Below are 20,299 nucleotides of genomic sequence, written 5' to 3'. Positions count from 1 at the left end.
GCTGCCGCCCTGACGCTCCGGCTGGTTTTTCCGCTTGCTGACAGCCAAAAACTGCCCGGCACGAAGCCCAGCTGGCGAGGGGCGAGCACCCGCACCTCCCTCGCCCCCCGAGCCGGGGTTGGATGGGAACCTGCGGGCTGTCCTGCGCGGGGCCGTGCTGGAGCTCGGTCACAACTCGTTAGCGAGCTGATGGAACGAGGCGAGCGGCGGCTCGAGGAGCAGGGAGCGGTGGCCGCGCTCTTGGAGGGGCGATTCGCCTCGCGTCCCATCGTCCGGGGTCAGGAGCTCGGCAGCCGGGCAGCGCGGCGTGGCGTTGGCCCCATGGGAGCTGCGCTTCGGAGGTGCTTAGGCTTCGTCTGCTGAGCTGTCTGGATTTAAAGAACAAGAAATGAAAAACAAACCCCCCAAAAAAAACCCAAAGGCTTGCATAAGCACATGGTTCCTCCTTTTCTCTCCTTTTCCCCCAGGGATGCCTTTCAAGGCTGATTTTTAGCCACGGGAGCGCGGCCACACCGTTCAGCTGAGCTAGGGGGTCCCGCCAGAGCCTGGGTCCGTAGAAGGGACCCTCAGAGGCTGAAAAGAAGCCGTGGTGTGAGCTGGCGCTGCGTTAGACCTGGAGACTGCGCGCAGGAGAGACAACGTGAATAGCTGCTGGCAGCTCGTCTTTACGGCCCCGTGAGCATTTCGGTCGCTGGCTGGCACCGCTGCTCCCTGCGCACCGGGCCGGCAGGCGCCCAGAAACCGGGCTGCCCGTTGCGTGGCGCTGAGGGAGGCGGCAGGGCCTCCGGAGAGGCCGTCTCGGGGCCAGGCGGCGTGGACACGGGGCGTGCACGGCTGCCGGCGTGCTGGCGCGGGGAGGCTGCGCTGGGCACCGAGCGCCAGCCCGGTGTGAGGAACAGGAGGTGCAGGAGTGTTTCATTTTCAGTTTTTTTTTTTTTTTTAAAAAGCAAGTGTGCAAACTTGATCAGAGAGGTGTTTTCCAAAGTGGCCGCTTCGGAGCGTGTTTTTGGTGGTTGGGGAGCAGGGCTGGAGGTGAAGCCTCGGCACCCATGCTGGCGAGGTCATGTGGGCATGCCTGGGGCGTATCGAGGGGGTCTGCAACGGGGGGAGAGCAAAGCAAACAGGCAGAAATACTCTGAGGAAGCATCTTCAGGCACGAGGGGTGAGAAGACACAGTCAAGAGACTGGGATCACAGAATCCCAGCATGGCAGGGGTTGGAAGGGACCTCTGTGGGTCATCTAGTCCAACCCCCCTGCCGAAGCAGGGTCACCTACAGCAGGCTGCACAGGAGGGGCATCCTGAGCCTGCCTGGCAGCATCTGGGGACACCTGGGTGCCTGTCCCCAGCTCGGGGCCATCCCCTGCCCCTTCCCTGTGCGAGCCTTGCGCGGCTTCTCCCCCGCCTCTCATCTTCACCCTCACAACCGTGCTCTGTGTGCTGGGCGGGGAAGTGCTTGTCCGTGACTGTCACTAAGCGTCACCACCTTCTCTTTGTACAGTTGCTGGTGAGAAGAGGGTGCCAGTGATGCCCGGATCGCCCGTGGAAGTGAAGCTACAGTCCAGGTCCTCTCCTCCCAACATGCCGCCGCTGCCCCCCGTGAACCCCGGTGGCCCCCGGCCGGTGTCCTTCACCCCAGCTGCACGTAAGACCCCCGTAACGCTGCTTTTCCCGGGGACCAGCTCTAGCCAGGAGGTGCTGGTGGAGGTCATCAGGGATGTCTCGGCCACCAGCCAGGGCTGCTGGCTGGCACAGCGGGCATTAACGTGCTGCGTGGCTGTAAGGAGGGGGAACTGGGGCTTGCCTGCAGTTGTTCTGCTATGCAGGACATACAGCAGGGTCTGTAATCCCCCGCTGCTCCTCTGCCTGCTCCTGCCTTGCTCCCGGTGCTGCCTTGGGTCCTTCCCTTTGCAGGTGCAGCCTTGATTTCTGCCATAAACTCCTTATGAAATGGAAGTCTTTTATCAGGTCGGCTTCAAACAAGCCGGGAGCTGGGCTTTCCACTCTGTCTTTTGGAGGAGTTAATTCCGACTCTGCTGTATCTCACTCTGCAGACAGTGTTTCTGCAGCTGAAATTAGAAAGTTTTGTGCTTTTTTTATTTCCCAGCCTCAGAAATTCCCTGCTGTCCATCCAGATTCCCTTTGCTCTATTTTCTCTTTGTAGCCTTTCCTATTAAGCCACAGTCGATCCTGGTGCCACCCGGCCGTAGCACACCCTCACACCCACTGCTTTTAGCAGGGTGTCGCTCAGAGGTGGCCCCACAGATGGGATGGACCTACAGCCTATTCCTTACAGCCTAGAAGAGTCTTTTTTTTCTCTCCCTTAGCCAACATTTAAGCCATTTAATGTCTTTTAAAAAGCATCATTCTGCTGTACTTTGGGCGTGGAGTTACCTGACCCCCGCCCATGGCACGTACGTATTTTCCAGGCGCTCCTCACCCTTTTTCCCCCGCGCAGAGCAGCTCCCTGGCTGCTCCTGCGGTGCTTTGCTGCCCACGACGGTGTCTGGGATATCTCGCAGTTCCACGCTGGCGGTGGATTTCGGAGATGTACATCCAGCCTCTTCCAGAACGCTCGCTGATGTATTGCGTGGTGCTGGCGGTAGCACTGATCACCGGGTTATCCCGCCAGACACCTTGTCCCCATCTGTATGTGCTGAGGAGTTTTTAATGGCTCTCCTTTTGCTCAGGCAGAAAAAGACCATTAGCAAAGTGACAGAAATTAATTTTTCCAATGAGGTTGCTTGGCATGCTGTTAAGGGCCAAGGAGCCTGGATCTGCTGATTGCGGATGACTTAATTGCCTCTTTCCGAGACAAATGGGGGATGCAACCTGTGGTGAAGTTCATTCTTGCTTTTTCACTTCTCAGATGCACCCAAGGGTCTTGGTCAGAGTCAGTGGGTGTGTGTCCTGCCCTGTAAAAGCCCGTGGCTCAGGCAGGTGAGGAGGAGCATGCAGCAGCAAGGCCGTGCCTGCCTGTGGAATCCTGACAAAACAGTTGGAGAAGCAGCAAAAGCCTGCAACTACTGAGGACCTAAGGCAGAATCTGACAGAGTAGCCCACAGACGGTGACTTCTGTGTTCCCAGGCATTTAGCACGCTCGTCTCCCCAAGCCAGTAACCCCACTGGTCTCGGTACGCCACCTCGCTTGCTGCAGTGCTGTCTTCTCAGCTGGAAGCAGAGGTCGCAGCCCGGCTCTGTGGTCTGTGGCAGAGCAGAGCCCGGCGATGCGCAGGATCAGATAACTGCCAGCCGCCCTGCGGTAACGCCGTTTGCAGGAGGGTCAGGCAGGCTGAGCCTGAAAACGCAGCGGGCGGTTATGGGGGGTGCGTCTAACGGCAGCCCCGACCCGACCCAGCTCGCTCTGCTACTGTGGTGTCACCCGAGTGCATCCATGTCCACTGCTCCCATCCTTGGCAGCCTCTCCCCAGCGCCCCCCACAGCCCCCCAGCCCCAGGGAGGGTCGCACAGCCCCTGCTTCTCCCAGGGTATAAATAGAGCTCGTTGCTCTCCCTGGTGTTTTCTTTGAAAGAATAAGAGGAAGCGAAATAGGGAAGGGGGCAAGGCGCCTTGGTCGCAGCCACTGGAGAGCGAGGAGCTGCTCAGTCCTTTGCTGTTGGAGATGAGCTCCTCTGGGCAGCTTTCCACCCTATTTATAACACTTTTATTGTGAAATAAATGCTCTTTCTGAGCAATAGCCAGAAGCCTTGCCTTTCACAGAGCGCTGCGTTTGCTGGTGCTCCGTGGTAGCTAGCGCTGCGGGTCCGTGCCATCTCTGCAGGCGTCTCTGTTCCTTTGCTGCTGTGGGGAAGCGGGCGCGGATGGAGTTTTTCAGGCTGCGTTGCTCCGCAACAAAAGGCACGAGCTGGCTTTGCCTTTGCACCTCCATCCTCTCAGTCCTGGCCTTTGCCTTCATTTCATCAGCTCTCTGTCTACAACAGGACACGTCTTTGTTGTGCCCCCGCAGAGCCTGTCACCCCTTGGTTAGCAGGAACCACCTTTGATGGTTCTTCTGCCTTATCTTTCCCTGGCATCTTAACTGACTCTGGTTAGTCTGCTCAGGTTCCCTCCTGTGCTCGCCACGGCAGGTCCAGGTGCGTGGAGCCTCTCCAGCCTCCGACCCTGGCGTGCCCCAGAGCCGTTTAACTGTTCAGGCACCTCCTGCCGCCTTCTCCGAAAAACCCTCGCTGGAGTCCTGAGGGTTTGGTGGGATCCTTGTGAAGCTGCAGCGGAAATTTTGGCTTCTTTTTTCTTGCAAGTTGCTGCTCCATCACAGCACGCACCTTCCCCTGCCCCGCCTGCAAGGGTCAGCTCTGCTGGGTGCCTTCAGTGCTGCTTCTCCTCTGAACGTCGTCATTTGAAATGGTTTTTATAGCTTGTGGCCTTCCCTTCAGCGCTTGCATCCACAAGGGATTCAGGGCTGAGCTTTTAAGGATAACCCAGTGCATCAGCTAAAACTATATTTACGATAATGTACTTTTCACCTCTAAAATTCTGGATTTATACCGAGTTGAGGCCCCAGCGCACAGCTGCTCTTCAGACAGGGCTCTGGATTGCACAGCGGCAGCGCAGGGATGTCAACAATTTATTCTAATCCCTTGCCGAGTTCCCAGACCTCCAGCCCTTCAGTCCGTTTCAGCCTGCTCGACGCTTACGGGAGGCAAAGTTGCAGATGGGACCGGACTGGAAAAACCAGCTGGGTTTGTGAGACTCTGTGTGACCGCCCAGGGAGGTGCGGCGGGGCAGGGTGCCGTGGGCCCTTCTCAGAATGAGGTGGGGGCACCCAAGCTGCGGTGTCTGCAGTGGGAGCCCAGCTGAGATGGGCGCTGATGGCTGGCTGCAAGCGAAGGGGCTGGGGAGGGTGGTTGGGTTGCCTGGTCTAATTTTCTGCCTGACACAGGCCAGAAAACGCTGATCAGTGATTCTTGCCGAGGGCTGTAAACTTTGAGCTAAAGCACGTTAAATTCCTTGGGCCGAGCGTGTGGCGCAGCTCGGTCTGCTGCAGCGGTGGCTGGGTGCAGCCTGACCCCGCGCCCCGAGGCTGCCCGAAACGCGAGTAGAGGGGTGCCTGCTCTGCTGAGCCCCAACGCTGCCGGTGTCTGATGGCCCTGGATGTAAAGCTTGCTGAGCCGGGGGAGTCATGGCTGCGGTGTGAATCACACCTGAGCAAGCCCAGGTGGAAGAGGCCTGCGGATGCCTTGGCTGGGCGCGTGGTCTCGCGTGCTGGGGGCTGCAGAGCATCCCCACGAGCTCGGGGAAGGTTGAGGAGAAGGCACACGCGTTGCCAGTGACCGGCTCCGTCGCTGGGTGCCCTCCGGCACAGGATGCAGGCTCTGCTCCAGCTGTAGCCCCTGTTCTGGTTCTTGCCCTGCTTGCTCGCAGCAGTTAACCAGAGCACCCATCTCTCGGGTGGGAGATGGATCCTCTGAAACACGGGGCCGCAGGGACATGCCCATCAGTATCGCTTCTGTCTCCCGTTTGCAGTGCCCAACGGAATAAACCATTCCCCTCCGACGCTGAACGGGGCACCATCCCCACCGCAGAGGTTCAGCAACGGACCTTCCTCCTCCTCCTCCTCCTCGCTGACGAACCAGCAGCTCCCGGCCACGTGCGGTGCCCGGCAGCTCAGCAAGCTGAAGCGCTTCCTCACTACCCTGCAGCAGTTCGGCAACGACATTTCGCCGGAGATCGGGGAGAAGGTCCGGACGCTGGTCCTGGCCTTAGTGGTAAGCCCCGCACGCCAGCCCGGGCCGCTGTGGCGACGGGGTCCCGGCAGCCAGCACGTGCCTGTGTTACTCGATGTTATCTGCTCTCCTCTTTATAAACAGAGCTGTTGACTCAGCAAGACCAAGTAATGTTTAATGCTTTCTGCTAAGCTCGCTGGCTTTTTCTTTTTTTTCATTGTCTTCAGTGGGTTTTGAAGAGCTGTTTGTGCAGTGGCTTTGGCGTGAGCTTGGGTACAGCTGAACTTCAGAAAACTTGGAAGGATTTGGACAAAGCTTATCAATGAAGGCCACCGGTCTGGTTCCTTGGGCTCGCTGGAAGCCATGGGCTATGCTGGGCTTCTCCAGTTCCTCTCCTGAAGGGAACTTTGCACGCAGTTCAGAGGAGCCTGGAGCCTGTAGTTTTGTATGAGAGAAGCGTTTTCTTGCTTGTGCAGATGTGTGATTGCCTGACCCTGGCTGTGGATCGGTTCACCTCTGATCTGCTTCCATGCAGAGAAGTCCCACTTCCAGCCACGGCCTCGTTAGTCCTGACTTCACTGTGCTCAAACTCGACGCTGCTTTGCTCAGCAAGGCAGCCAGGTGTAATGGAAAAGGCAGGGCAGCCAGTTGGGTACTGGGTCCTGGCACGAGCAGGGACTCGCTCCGGAAAGCTGTTAGTGCTGCTCTGCTCTCAAGTGTGTAGAGAAGATCATGACCCTTCGAAGACTTAATTTATAGTACACATTGGTGAACATGGTATGTGTTTAGAAGGCTTCTTTCCTCTTTATGGGCTGCTGCTGTATGTCTTAAGCCCACCAGCACAGCAGGGCTGGCTGTTGCCAAGGTCTGCAGAGGGTGGGAAGGTTGCTGCTGCGGCACAGGAGCTCTGCGCTTCTGGTGTGCTGCTGCCTGGGGTGACCGCGTGTTTGTCGGCGTTACCGAAGGCGTTGATTCGGGGTTTGCGACAGTCTGAAGGTGCAGCTACAGGAAGGGGCTTGGTAAATCACTTGTGTGTATCTTCTGCCCTTCTCCTGCACTCCCACCCCTGGCTTTGTGAGAGCTGGGGCTGGTGGTGGTGCCTGCCGGCATAACCGTGCGTCCATGCCTGCCTGCCCTTCCGCAGCGATCGAGAGCTGAAAGCAGCCTGGAACAAACACACTGACAGGTTTTGCTGAGGGAGTTGTGGCTGGTAGTGGCAGGTATCCACACTGACTGGTAGCAACGCCGTGCCAGCCTGTGCCCTGGACCAAGACCCCGGAGCACAGCCCCGCGCCGTCTGCCCGGCTGCGCCCAAGCTGACCGCTGCCGTTTGGCAGGTTTCTGCTGAGGCTCAGCGCGCGGCGAAGGCGGCCGGACCGCCGGCACCCCGCAGCGTGTCTGCTTCCATGGTTGGCGTGGGCAGAGCAAACATGGGTCTGTCCACGGCCTCGGGGGCTGTCACGGGGCTCCAGCGCTGGGTGCTGCTGCTGCTGAAGAAGGCAGGCGCGTGCGTTTCCATGGGCGTAGGGTCGTGCCTTGGCTTAGCCTTTTGGAAAGGAAATGATAAGCTGTCCGGGTCCCTCTGACTGTTGTTCTCAGCACTGATTGCCGTAATTGCTGCAGGGTGAACTTTGTACGTGCGGCTTCTCAAACGCTGCTGCTGCCAGGGAGCACCCAGCTGCTACAGCCCTGGGGGATGCAAGGGTGGGCCAGGGGAGGACCGTGCTGGTGGGGTGAGCAGTGGGCAGTGGAGACTGCTGGGTGGTGGATGGATTGGGCGAGGTGAGCTGGAAGGGAGGAAGGAGGGGAGGAAGGCATGCGGCCCTGAGCAGCTGCAGTCGCTGCCTGGCTCCCCGCAGCCATCTGGCCTGGGTGCAGGAGATGCCAGCTGGGTCCTGCTGGCCCCGGAGCTGGGAGGATGCTGGGCCAGGCCGTGCCCGGCCGTGTGTGGCGTTCACCCCTCGCCTAGCGCAGCGTTTCTGCTCCGTTGGCCCGAGTCTTTTTGGCTGCGCTAGGCAGGATCTGATGCGAATGTTGTCAGTCCTGTAGCAGCAGATGCAGTCTCCCTCCCAGTTCTGTTCGTTTGGAGCTGTTTCCCACGTGTCTAAAAATAAGAATTGTCATTTCGTTTCTTAATTTCTTTTCGCAGAACTCAACAGTGACGATCGAGGAATTTCACTGCAAGCTGCAAGAGGCGACGAATTTCCCCCTCCGGCCGTTTGTGATCCCCTTTCTGAAGGTGACAGGGGACTGGTGGGGCTTGCCGGCGCTCCCTGCGCCAGCCTGTGCCACTTGGCAACGGGTTGTTGCTGGGAAAGCTCTCGCTGCAAGCACCGCGGCGGTTCTGTTGAAAGTCCAGGACAGACTGCACAGACCGTGGCGGTGGCCATGTGGGACTGCCTCGTGGAACGCTAACGTTGCAGCGAGCACTGCATATGTCTGCTCGTATGGGAGGGATAAAGGAGACAAACCAAGCTCCGTTCGGCAGCTTCTCACCCCGTAATCTCACTTGCAAGTGTTCAGACCTGGAATATTTGAAGTGTTGGCACAGGGAGCGCGTCTGGGGTGATTAGATGCTGGAAGCACAGAGCGCTTCCCGTGGCACTGGGGTTTTGAGTGCACCAGCGTCAGGTCACAGAATCCCAGCATGGCAGGGCTTGGGAGGGACCTCTGTGGGTCACCCAGCCCAACCCCCTGCCCAAGCAGGGTCACCCAGAGCAGGCTGCACAGCGCTGCGTCCAGGCAGGGCTTGAACATCTCCAGAGAAGGAGACTCCACAACCTCCCTGGGCAGCCTGGGCCAGGGCTCCGTCACCCTCAGAGGGAAGAAGTTCTTCCTTGTGTTCAGCTGGAACTTCCTCTGCTTCAGTTTGTGCCCGTTGCCCCTTGTCCTGTCGCTGGGCACCACTGAAAAGAGGTCATCCTCAGCTCTTGAGAAAATGCAGGTAAACCTGGCAGTGCAGACATGGGAGCTGGAGGATCCCGAGCAGGGCCGCAGGCCGTAGGTGTTACTGTGCTGGGGGATGATGTGCGCGGAGCAAACCACCTGAGAGCGGCTGGCAACCAGCGCCGCGGCTGTTTTGCAGGCCAACCTGCCACTGCTGCAGAGAGAGCTGCTGCACTGCGCCCGGGCGGCCAAGCAGACGCCCTCCCAGTACCTGGCGCAGCACGAGCACATCCTGCTGAACACCAACACCACGTCCCCCGCCGACTCCTCCGAGCTGCTCATCGAGGTGAACGGGAAGAGGCACAGTCCAGACAGGTGAAAGCAGCTTTTGTCATTCGGCCAAGTTCTTGAAGCTGTGAATTTTGTTTCAACTTTGCTGCTGTCAAAGCTTCAGGCGGTATCCGGGGCTCAGCTGTAGAATCTCACCACTCCCAACTATTCTGGGACTGGGAATTCAGGCTGGGATCCTCTTTCAGGCAGGTTCCATCCCAGAGGGACGTGTTGGGTAGCACAGGAGAGCTGAGCGGTTCGCCGTCTCCGTGGGCAGCAAGCAGAGGCACTGTCAGCGCAGGGAAGGACGGGGTTCATTTTTCACCACGTTTTATTCCAAGTTAAAAGTTGTTAGACAACTATGTGGAGCATGCCTCAGATTTATAAAAACTGTGACATTTTCATTTGGTCATGCTCAGAAAGATGAATCGCAACGCTTGGGCACCTTCAGCTCTTTCTTTGACAGGGTCACTTTGTGGATCAGTTCACAAGTTGAGCGTGCTTGGTTTGGCTCCCTGCCTTTACCCCCCAGTAAAATCATTGCTGCCCAAACTCTGCTGACTCAAAATCTGCATCTTTCGCTTTCCGAGTACGTTTGCGCGATGCTAACGAGTACCTCTCTGTGCCGGTGCGGTTGCAGAAGGGAAGACAGCAGCTTTGAGAGGGAGCCGCTGCCGACGGAGCCTCCGGCCAAGAGGGTGTGCACCATCAGCCCCGCGCCCCGGCACAGCCCGGCCCTCACCATCCCGCTGATGAACCCCGGGGGGCAGTTCCACCCCACCCCGCCGCCCCTCCAGCACTACACCTTGGAAGACATCGCCACCTCCCACCTCTACAGGGACCCCAGCAAGATGTTGGAGCACAGAGAGATTCGGGACCGGCACAGCGGGCTTGGTGAGAAAGCGTGGGGAGCTTTTAGTCGTAGGAGCTGTGAGGCCCAGCCGCTGAGCTTCGTCATGGGTCCTTGCTTGGCCACTCGCACCCAAAGCTGTGTAACGCTGGGCACGTCCTCAGCGGAGTTTTTGCAGGGAGTTTAGAGAAAACAACTGACCAAGGAAGGTTAAAGATGGGAAGATTGAGAGTTTGTGTTTCCCTATCTCCATGTAAAGGCAGGAGCCACTGAGGATGAGGAGGAAGGACCTGACGTGCGAGTTGAGCATAGCCAGTGGAGGGTAGGGAAATAGAAATTAACTTTTCCAAGGTCACTGAAGCAGGAAAGCAGAGCCTGCCCCCCAGCCCCGTTCCTCCCCGGGGGGTGTGGGAGGTGCACACCATGTTTCCAGCAGGGCAGCCTGGATCACAAGCTCTGGGCTCCTGCGAGTTTACAAGAAGGGAGCCCGCTCCCCAGGCAGGTCGGATCCAGACCCGTGAGGGGATGGTAGCACTTCCAGGGCAGTGACACAGACCAGGGTAAAAGCACTGGCGTGGAATTGCCCCCTGTAGAGCCTCCTGCTTGAGGTGTGGTTTAAAATCCCAGCTGTATGTGGCTGGAGATACAGCTCTTTGTTACTGCTTTGGGGCCACCTTCCTGCTCCAGCGCGGACAGCACTCGGTCCGTCTCATCGCTCGTCTGGCTGTGGTTTGTTGCAGGTTTGAACGGGGGATACCAGGACGAGCTGGTGGACCACCGCTTGACGGAGAGAGAGTGGGCTGACGAGTGGAAGCATCTCGATCACGTAAGGAACGGTGGGAGGTGTGGGAAGTGCTGCAGGACGTGGCAGCCCAGAGCTTCAACTGCTCCAGTTCATGATTTTCCTGCTGTTGATGCCACGTCTGGGCTTTGCTGGTGGCTTGTAGAGGAGCAAGCCACCACGGGAAGGTGGATGGTGGGGAGGGCAGGTAGGAGCAGTAGCGCTTTCCTGGCAGGTTTTCTCTGCCCACAGTCGGTGGAAACCCAGATCACTCTGGATGAAGCGTCTGGAGCTGGGGAGCTTCTTCTGCAGAGCACGGCCACGTGCTGCCCTGGCTGGCTGAGCAGCCAGGCCCAGCCGTTGTCCCCACACGGGGCTGCTCTGCAGCAGCCCAGGCCGACACCGTACAGGAGCGCAGATGTGCTGTGTGCAGCAAGGATGTGGAGTTTACAGAATAAATAAACCCATCCTTATTTTTTAAAGACTTTATTCCCTGCGCTGCCAACCTTTTATGGGCCTCAACTAGGTGCCAACAGCAAGACTTGGGGCTTCTGGCAGGCTTTCTGCAGTCTGCTTTTTCCCTCTTGAGCAAGGCTCCTCACCCAAGCACTGCACTGGAGTGTTTTGCCCGAAGAGGTGGGATTGAAGTTCAGCTTTGAGCACAGACGCAGAGACCCCATGCTTGCTTATGCTCTAAAGCTGATAGGGTTTGGGGGGGCGGATGTGGAGTAGAGGCCCAGTAGCTGAGTATTTGCAGGTTGGGATGTGGCTGTGGAGAGCTGGCACCAGGATCACAGCCAGCCCTTGCGTGGACACCCTGTTCCCATAGGAAAGTGGGGTTTTTTCACCTCCACCTTCAGAAGCATGGCCCAAACCTCCTACGGTGAGCAAAGCCCCGCGGTGGGGCTGTGGTCACCTCCCTCGCAGCTGGTGCTGCCGCATGTGTGGGTGCAGGACCCCGTCCTGCCTGTTCGAGTGCTGCCTCGTGTGAAGGGCTGTGCTCGGAGCCTGCGTCGGAGAAATCTCCCGTCTCGTTTCCCTGGGGCGGTGCCCGCGGTGCCTCCGATGAGAAATCCGGGCAGTGAGCGCGTGAGCGGGCAGCGAGACCGCAAACGCGCTCCTCCCTGCAGGCGCTGAACTGCATCATGGAGATGGTGGAGAAGACCCGGCGCTCGATGGCCGTGCTGCGGCGCTGCCAGGAGGCCGATCGGGAGGAGCTCAACTACTGGAAGAGGCGATGCAGCGAGACGGCCGAGGCGCGGAAGGCGGGCGGCGAGCTCCTCTCCAGGCAGCACAGCCCCGGCAGCTCCGACTCCCTCGGCAGCGGTAAGCGAGGCGCGGGTGCGCTGTGCTATATTCAAATTAGAGTATAAATTAAATACTTCAGCAGTGCGTAACTGTTCTCGAAGCTTTGAAGAGAGAGAAGTCCCTGGGCAGGTGGGAGCTCCTGGAAGCGGCGTTTGCTGTCGTCCGCAGGCACCTTCGGGCGGCAGCAGCCCCTTCTGCGGTGTCACAAGAGCACCTTCCTTGTCACTGAGCCGTCCCTGGGGACCAGGCCGAGCCAAGCTCGTTCCAAGCGGAGAAACTGGAGGGTGGGAAGGTGGGAGAGGTGGCTGGTTCCACCCCTCTCCCCCTTCCAGTCTCTCTTGCCTACAGGATTTTAAATGTCAAAGTCTACTAATTCTAAAAATACTGAAGACTGCTCGCAGCGTAAGAGCTACTACCTGAGTTAATAATTCTATTTCTGTATCGTGAGTCAACTTCACTTTATTGAAGCTAACTACTTTTCCCCTCCAGTATGCAGAGGTGTTGACCCTATACAAAAAGCAAGGCTAAAAATCTGATTTTATGCAGTTGGATGTAATTCTGATTTCCATCCAGACAAATATGCTGCAAATAAAAGGCTGAAAAAATTCGATCATTCGATAATAAAAAATGGATGTTTTCTAACAGTAAGAATAAATGTCAGACTAAAAGTCTCAATTTGATACATACTCAACTTGGTTGTGTACAAAATGAAGGGTGACTCCTCCTGCATGTCAAAAAGAACCCTCCAAATCGGAGCCCAGCTCAGGTTCAGCTGCAGTGGAACAAGCTCTGATGGTTCCCAGGCAGCAAGAGGGAATATTTCCTGGGAAAACAATAACAAGGACACGGGCAGAAGGAACTGAAGTAGAATTATTCATCTTTCTTGGAAATCAGGCGCCGGTGGCTCAGCCGTTAGTGCAGAGCGGCGCGGGGCGAGCTGGCGGGGCGTGCGTGACGACCTGGGAGCACAGCCCGCTTTAGCCCTGCTGTGTTTACACATATCGTGACTGATATACTCACAGCCCCATGTTAGAGGTGATAGAATTATTTTTTTTTTATATAAATTGGGAACACTGTTGATGCTTTTTCCCCTCATGGGACCTAGGGTGAATTTTCGAGCTCTGTTGCTGTCGTGGGAAGGTGCGGTGTCCCCAGGCGTGCCGCAGGCTGAAAGAACCTCGCCGCCTCCCTGGAGGGCTGTGTTCTCCCACCAGCCTGGGGCGTGGAGCAGCTTTTGGTTTGACCCTGCAGAAAGTTCCTCTGGAGCCTTAAAGAGGGGGTTGCAGGTGGAACACAGGACAGGGCTTCGGCGAAGCTTCCCTGCGTGGCTGCAGCCTGGGTTTCGGTCCTGGCGTGACCGTCCCCGTGTCACTCTGCTCTGCGCAGGCTGATGTGCGCAGCCCTCGCCGTCGGAGGTCTCGCAGGGTCAGTTCAGGCCGGTGGGTTGCCCCTGGGAGCGGGGAGCGCCGTGTTTGAGGCGAGCTGCTGCTGGTCCAGACGGATGCTCGGAGTCGCTGGACGGTGCAGAAGCTTGACAGCGTGTCTTTGTGAGCATCGCCTGCTCTTACAGACTACCAGGAGACGGGAATGGGTTGTACAGTGTCATAAATTATGCAAGGCGCTAATTAAATGTTGTAATTTATCATCTGAGTGTTTGATGAATAGCTTTGACTGTAGGAATCCTCTGCTTTGAGCTTTAGCTGGTTAATTCTGCCCTGCCCCACGATGTAGCCAGGCACCGCTGGGCACTCGAGCGGCAGCCGGGGGAGACGAGGCTTTGCCAACCTTGCGCCCTGTCCCTTGTTCCGGCAGATTCGTTGCGGGAGTTCAGCAGCAGGTCAGGAACGGGCTACGTCACTGAAGAGATCTGGAAAAAAGCTGGTGAGTGTTTGCTGGCGAGGGATTCTGCCGGCTCGGTGGAGGTAAACACAGATGCTGCAGACTTGCTCTGCAGAAACAGAAGCCCAGCTGCAGGACCGCCCCAGGGTGTGCACATCTGGCTCCCACCGCCCCAGGGTGTGCACATCTGGCTCCCACCGCCCCCAGCCAGGGTTTTCTGAAGGGCTCTGCTCCTCTGTGCGATGCCAGAGGGGATCCCGTGGGGCTGAGCCCGGCCTCGCCGCTCCCGGGAGCCGTCGCGGTGCTGCTGAGCGTGACCCGTGGGCATCCCAGAGAACCCAGGTTCCCACGGGGACCGCGCCGCTGCGTCCCGCTGTCGCTCGGAGGCTCGCCCCGCTCCTCGGGCCGGCGGCTGAGGCTGCTCTTCTCTTCCAGAAGAAGCCGTGAACGAGGTGAAGCGCCAGGCCATGTCGGAGGTGCAGAAGGCGGTGGCGGAGGCCGAGCAGAAGGCGTTTGAGATGATTGCCTCGGAGAGGGCGCGGATGGAGCAGACCATCGCGGACGCCAAGCGCCAGGCCACTGAGGATGCTTTCTTAGTGATAAACGAACAGGAGGAGTCTACGGAGGTAAGGTGCCACGGCACGTCCTAGGGAAAGAGTGCCAAGGGCTCACAGAGTCTCCAGGTCCTGCCCGACAGCGACTCGGAGCCCGCGGATCCCCCATCCCTTTTCATTTTAGACGTCTCTCCCGTCGGTGACTAAAGGGATGCACTGATACCGTAAAAAATACCCTTTTGCTTTTGATTTTGCTGGCAGGGGAATCCGCCTAAGCGGTGTCTGCGGCACCCATGTGTGTGCAACAGCCACCTGAAGGCACTGTGAGTTGGACCCAGGGATGTCTTGCAGTGGAGGGAGGTGTGGAAGCGAAGGGAAAGGGAAGTCGGTGGATGGAGCTCTGCGTTTAGCTCGGGAATCTGCTGTTGCGGGGTCCTTGGTCTGTGCAGACAAGGAATTGCTGTTTGTGGGCTTTAAAATAGCGCAGGGTAGAGACGGGTGAAGCTGCTGACGGTCTGTGTCGCGCTCCGCGTCGCTGCAGCCCAGCCTGGTGCGTACGTATTGCCTGGGCCGTGGTCGTGACGCTGGCTCCCGGAACACGGGCCCGGGCGGTGTGGCTGTCCCCACGTCACCGAAAGCCCGGCAGCACCTACGGAGACCTCTGCACCTTGGGAAGGAAGGGATGGCTCCCAGCTTGTCACAGCCAGCAACACCGGCCGAATGGGCGTCTCCTGGAGAGGTTCTTGCTGCTCCTCCATCGTTAATTGCCTTCTCCGATGCCCAACTGGAAGCTCACTGTGTTAAGCTTTGGAGATCTCGGCTGGGCTGGGCAAGGAGAACTGCGTGGTGAATTCCTGCACCGCCGCGTCCCGTCCACGTCTGGTTTGCTGCTGGTTTTAATCTCCCTGTGCGAGCGCAAGAGCAGCAGCTTGGTTTCTGCCGAGCAAAAACCTGATGGGAGGTAACGTCTGCTGGGCCTGCGCGGGCGGCCAGGCCGCTTGCCCCTCCTGGGGGGTTCGTGCCCAGCCTGGGGCCGGAGCCGTGCGGATGCCAGGTGGTTTTCCGCAGAAGCGCGTCTGTACCCTTTCCCGATGAAATCGCTGAAGGACGAGCGCACCCGTCAGTAAACTCGTGGTGGGAGCAGGTGGAACTGTGCAGGAAGCTGTGGAAGAAATGAGACCAGGAATGATTTCTCCACGGGGGAATGCCAGAGGAGTTTCCTCCTCCGGCCGGCCCGCGGAGCAGCGCGGGACCTCGGGAGCCGCCGAGCATCCCCCCGCCAGCGCGAGCCCCACCTCCCCGGCACCCAGAGCTCTTCGCTGAAGGCCACGCTGAAAAGCTGTCTCGCGGTCTGGCACACCGCGTAACCTTTGAAATGCGGTTTGAAAACACCACCTGAAGCGCAAACAGCTGCAGAGCAGTGACCCAGTTCTCCAAGAGTTACCGCGGGCTTCGGTCGGGGCTGGTTTTGGTCGCGAGCCCTGCTGCTCGCGGGAGGCCGAGGAGCCTGGGGGCTGCACTGGCCCTGGAGCCGCTCGCCTTGGCATAAATCACGGCCGGGAGCTGGTGGCTCCGCTGCAGACCCCCGGAGCGGGGAATCTCGCTGCCCTTCCTCGCAGCAGGGCCATCCGATGCAGGTCAGCATCCCCCCGCACCCCGCTCTCCTGCTTCGGAAGCTTTTTGCTCGCAGCCGCAGCGGCGGTGGCCAGCGAAAGGTGCCCGGGGCGGCAGGGTCGGAGGCGGGCGGGCTCCGGCGGGGGCTGCTTTTCGGCGGCTGAGCGTGCCCTCCCCGCTGTGCGATGGCCAACGCGCGTGGCCGGCTGCAGGAAAGCTGACCCGCCGGCTCCCTGCTCGGAGCGGCCGCGGCTCCGAGCGCGGTGGCACGCCGCGAGCCCACCAGCCGGCGGCCGGAGGGGCTTTGCTCCGCTGCCAGCTTGAAGCTCGGGCTCTGGTGGTGCTTTCAAATGAGCTTTTTCTTTTCCAGATTAGCCGGCTCAGACCTCTTGTGCAGCTAGGCAGGGTGCAAAGCAGAGGGTGCCTGGGCAGCGCGCTGTGATCCCTGCAGAGAGCCCGGTGCTGGGAGGGACACCGAGAGCGAGCTGTGTGAAACGGGGAAAAAAAGCCGGACAGCAGCATCTGCAGCGCGGTTTTCAGTCCTTGCCTGCTGTTTGCTCCGTGCCCTGGGGTGGATCCGGGGGATGGGACGTGACCGGTGCAGGCTGGCAGGCGGTTTTGGAGTAGGGGTTGGCACCCTTGGCACAGGGCTGGGAAATGGCAGCAATTTAAGGGATTGCTCATTTGAATGCTGCCAATCTAGGCCAGAGGGGAATGACCGGTCCCGTCCCGAGCTGTGGGGTCGGCACCGTCCTGCAGCTCTTGGAAGCTAAACCCGTGTTAAAGCCCGGCCTCTTTGGTCTTGCAGAGTTGCTGGAACTGCGGTCGCAAAGCCAGCGAGACGTGCAGCGGCTGCAACATCGCCCGGTACTGCGGCTCCTTCTGCCAGCACAAGGACTGGGAGAGGCACCACCGCATCTGCGGGCAGGGCCTGCATGGCCAGAGCAAGCCGCTGGCCCTGCCCACGGGGCGAGCGGCGGCCGCCGGCGCCAAGAGCCTCGACGGCGTGCCCAGCCCGGCCCTCGAGAAGACTTCGGCGACCACCTCCCGCTCCTCCACCCCGGCATCCGTGGCAGCGATAGAGACGAACGGACTCTGAAGGGGCACTTTTGGTTCCGTCCATCTGGTTAAGTCTCCCGGGGGTTTTTTTAAGCCGGAAAAGCCCCACTGCAACTTGCATCCCTTGACACATTGGACACACCGCGCCGCCGCCTCCGCGCGCCGACCCTCGGGCTTTGCCGTCTCGTTCCGCCTTTTTTCTCCTGTGGCTGGTGAGGGACCGGGGCCGGCCTCGCCGCGGCACCTCGGCGCCCGTCTCTCTGTGGGGAGCTGCCAGCGCACCCCTGGGGACCTGGGGGAGGCCCCGCGCTCGCTCGGGGCCCCGGACGTGGTGGGGAGCCCTGCCAGCACGCGCGAGGGGTGCTGAGCCCCGGCGCCGCGCGTCGAGCGTGCTCGGGCTCCTGTCCTGAGGTGTCTGAGCCGCCTGCTCCTGCAGCCCCCTCCCAGCGTACGCATCTGGGTTTTCTCCCCGCTCCCGGGCAGCGCCAGCGTCTCCTCCTCCGGCGCGGTGGCAAAAGCCGAGCCCTCTTCTCGTCCCTTCTCCTGCCCGCAGGCTGGCAGCTGATTGCGGAGAGGGAGGGGAGGATTCCTCTGCTCGAACCCAAACGCCAGGACCGGGGCGGTGCGGCCGCTCGCTGCGGGAGGGCCTGGTTCCAGCCCCGTTCTGCGATGGGACAGGCGGCTGCGTGCTGCTCTGGGTGGGACCTTTGCTGGGGGAGAGCACAGAGCAAACCCGGATCGCTTGCGGGCGGTTACTGCCCTCCCCCCCTGGGTACCCCTATTTTGCTGTGCAGGAGGCGTTGGCTTTGTCCCTGCGTGGACGGTGGTGTGGGAGTCGCTGCCGCTGTTTGTCACCGCAGGGATCCTCCCGCCCTTGCGCCGGGTTCGTTCCAGTCCCTTCGCTCCGCGCACCTTGGCCAAACCCCTGAACAGAACGCAGGACCTGGGGGGGCTCCCGCGGTGCTGCTCCAACGCCAGCTGCGCTCCCCTCCCCGGAGCCCCCCGGCGATGCGCAGCCGCCCCCGCCCCGCCACCCCTCGAGACCCTCCCAGAGCCGCCGGCGTGGGGAGCGGGGTCCTGCGGGGACACTGTGCCCGGCCCGGGAGATGGGCGCTGGGCGAGCCCCCGCTGCGGCATGGAAGGGGGGTTCGGGGCAGCGCAGCCCCACGGCAGGGGCGTCCCGGGGTGCAGCGGGGTGCTCGGAGGAGGAGGGGAGGGGGACGCGCCCTCAGGGGAGCCGCACCCATTGCCCACGTGGCACCCAGACGGGCTCTACCAACGCCTTCCATTCGGCGAAGCCGCGTTTCCGTGACTGTTTCTGTACGAGCGCTGGGCTGGAGCCCAACGAGGCGAGTAATTCCCAAATTATTTTTGATGACTTTTTCAATTGGAGGCGAATAACAGAGATCTGCTGAACCGTCGGCGGGTGCCCAGGGGGGAGCTGGCTGCCGGGGAGCGGGCCCTGTCCCTGAGGGGCAGCTGTGCGGGAGCCGCTGCAGGGGCAGAGCGGGCGACGGCTGCGTCCGCGGGGTTTGGTTACGTGGGAGAAGCCAGAGAGCTGCCCGGGGTGGGAGAGGCAGAGCCCTGGGCATGGACATGGCTCCTGGGGGTGGGGTGGCCCCCGAGCCCCCTGCCCCGCAGCGGGGAGGCTGTGGGACAGCCCCTCGCTGCAGCCCTGGGGAGCGGCTCGGTCCCTGCGCCGCTGGGAGACCCTGCAGTGCCCAGGGCTGCGTCGGCAGCGCCCGGGCTGGGGGCTGCCCCTGCCCCCCCAGAGCAGGGGGCTGTTCCTGCCCCCAGGGAAGCGTGCAGAGTCAGAGCAGCCTCAGGTACGTAACGCCCGGTCGCGACACCGCGTCCTCGGGGTCCGGGCCGTGCGCTGGGGGCCAGGGGGTCCGGCTGCGGGAAGAGGAGCAGGGCAGGGCTGGCAGAGCCTGCTTGTACATAGACCGTGTCCGTGACTCTCACGCAGCGTCGGTGGCCGTGCGCCAGAAGTAACCCCCGTGTAAATGGATGGAATACTGACAGTCATGGGTAGAATGATTGCTTCTTTTTTTTTTTTTTTTTTTTAAACATGGAATGATAAATATGAAATTGGGACATGGGCAGACATTGGGTTGAGGTTTCTATTTTTTTTTGACATTTAACTCTGTAATAGAAATTTGTTACTTCATTTCTGTGCATAACTTATTTAATGTACTGTATAAAGGAACCCGGACTGTTACAGATGTATTTAGTTTGTTCTACTCCGAAGTAGTCAATAAAAAGCCTCTACTCAGCCCCAGCTCCCCGTGCCTCTCGCGGAAGGAGCAGAGGGTGCTGCGGCGCCCAGGCCCCCTCCCGCTATGATTTTGGCTTTATTTGGGTTCACGTGTAAATACGTGTTTTCACGTGAGCCCGGAGCAGCGTGCAGGGTGCCGCAGCAGTGGGCGGCCCCTCGGCTGCGTGCGGGTGCCCACAGTGCCCACCTCCACTCCTGGCCCTGCCAACGCCGACCCAGGGCTTACGAAATCCAAAAGCGGGGGCCAAACGCCCCAGGGGCCGGGGGCAGCCGGCGGGGTCCCCGGGGCCACCTGGGCTGTGCCACCCCCGACCCTCGTCTGTGGCTCCCGGGGGGGGGACATGGCCTGAGCGGGGGGCTGCAGCCACCTCCGCCGCCCCACCATCACGGCGAGGGGGGGCTCCGGCCGGGAACAGCAGCGGTTACCGGTATCTGGGTTGGTAACTGGGCGCTGGAGGCTGGGTCCCGGGCAGGACGGGGGTCGGGCCCTGTGCTCACCCCGGTCGCTGCCTGCGCCCACCCGAGGGTGCCGGTCTGAGCTGCGGCTGTGGCCGCTGTCCCCCCTCTGAGGGGGAGCTCTCCTGGTCCCTCTCTGCAGCTCCTCCCGGCCCCCACCAGGTCCCCCTCCTTGCACCCCAAATCCAGCCCCGCGGGGCCAGGGGGCCCAGCACAGCCGGGACGGAGCAGCACCCGCCCCTCCTTCGGCCGCAGATGAACCGCGCTTTAATTACTGCATCAGGGGCTGAGCCAGTCACAGTCATGGTGCTGAGGGTGCTGGGGGGAGCAGCACCCACCGGGAGCGGGGCAAGAGGCTGGTGGGGGCCAGGTACGCAGGTGAGCAAGGGGTGGGGGCAGCCGCAGTGAGCCAGGTGCCCTGCGGTGGGGGTCGGGGACAGGCAGGGTGCGAGGACGGCCATCAGCGTGGGGGTGTTCGCGGCCCCCCGCCATGTCCAGCCCCGCTTGCCCCGGGCTGCGCTGCAGCCCCAACACCGCAGCCCCACGCCGGCAGCCCGCAGAGCTCCAGCCAAAGGGGAGCGCGGGGGGGGTCCCTGCTCATCTCCTGCCCCCAACCCCATCCCCATGAATTCAGCTACAACCCGGTCCTGGCAGTACCGGAC

General features: G+C 60.4%; 1 protein-coding gene across 5 annotated transcripts in view; it reads left to right on the top strand.

Annotated features, from left to right (window-relative positions):
• Positions 1-19,179, top strand: part of CBFA2T2 (CBFA2/RUNX1 partner transcriptional co-repressor 2) — a 67,295-nt gene extending 48,116 nt beyond the window's left edge. For 2 of the 5 annotated variants that reach the window (XM_075438316.1, XM_075438320.1), the window contains exons 2-12: positions 1,500-1,643; positions 5,483-5,724; positions 7,832-7,921; positions 8,768-8,943; positions 9,539-9,792; positions 10,489-10,574; positions 11,660-11,855; positions 13,650-13,718; positions 14,112-14,302; positions 14,492-14,553; positions 16,653-19,179. In XM_075438316.1, coding sequence (XP_075294431.1) covers positions 1,500-1,643; positions 5,483-5,724; positions 7,832-7,921; positions 8,768-8,943; positions 9,539-9,792; positions 10,489-10,574; positions 11,660-11,855; positions 13,650-13,718; positions 14,112-14,302; positions 14,492-14,553; positions 16,653-16,926 — 1,784 coding nt within the window. In that variant the 3' untranslated portion in view covers positions 16,927-19,179. Of the gene's footprint in view, positions 1-467; positions 676-1,499; positions 1,644-5,482; positions 5,725-7,831; positions 7,922-8,767; positions 8,944-9,538; positions 9,793-10,488; positions 10,575-11,659; positions 11,856-13,649; positions 13,719-14,111; positions 14,303-14,491; positions 14,554-16,652 lie in introns of all 5 variants that reach the window. The other 3 variants (XM_075438319.1, XM_075438317.1, XM_075438318.1) reach the window with 3 other exon arrangements.
• Positions 19,180-20,299: the final 1,120 nt, after the last annotated feature.

The sequence above is a fragment of the Opisthocomus hoazin genome, chromosome 18 (assembly GCF_030867145.1).
Source record: "Opisthocomus hoazin isolate bOpiHoa1 chromosome 18, bOpiHoa1.hap1, whole genome shotgun sequence".
NCBI classification, from domain to species: domain Eukaryota; kingdom Metazoa; phylum Chordata; class Aves; order Opisthocomiformes; family Opisthocomidae; genus Opisthocomus; species Opisthocomus hoazin.
This window is presented reverse-complemented; position numbering and strand designations above follow the sequence as displayed.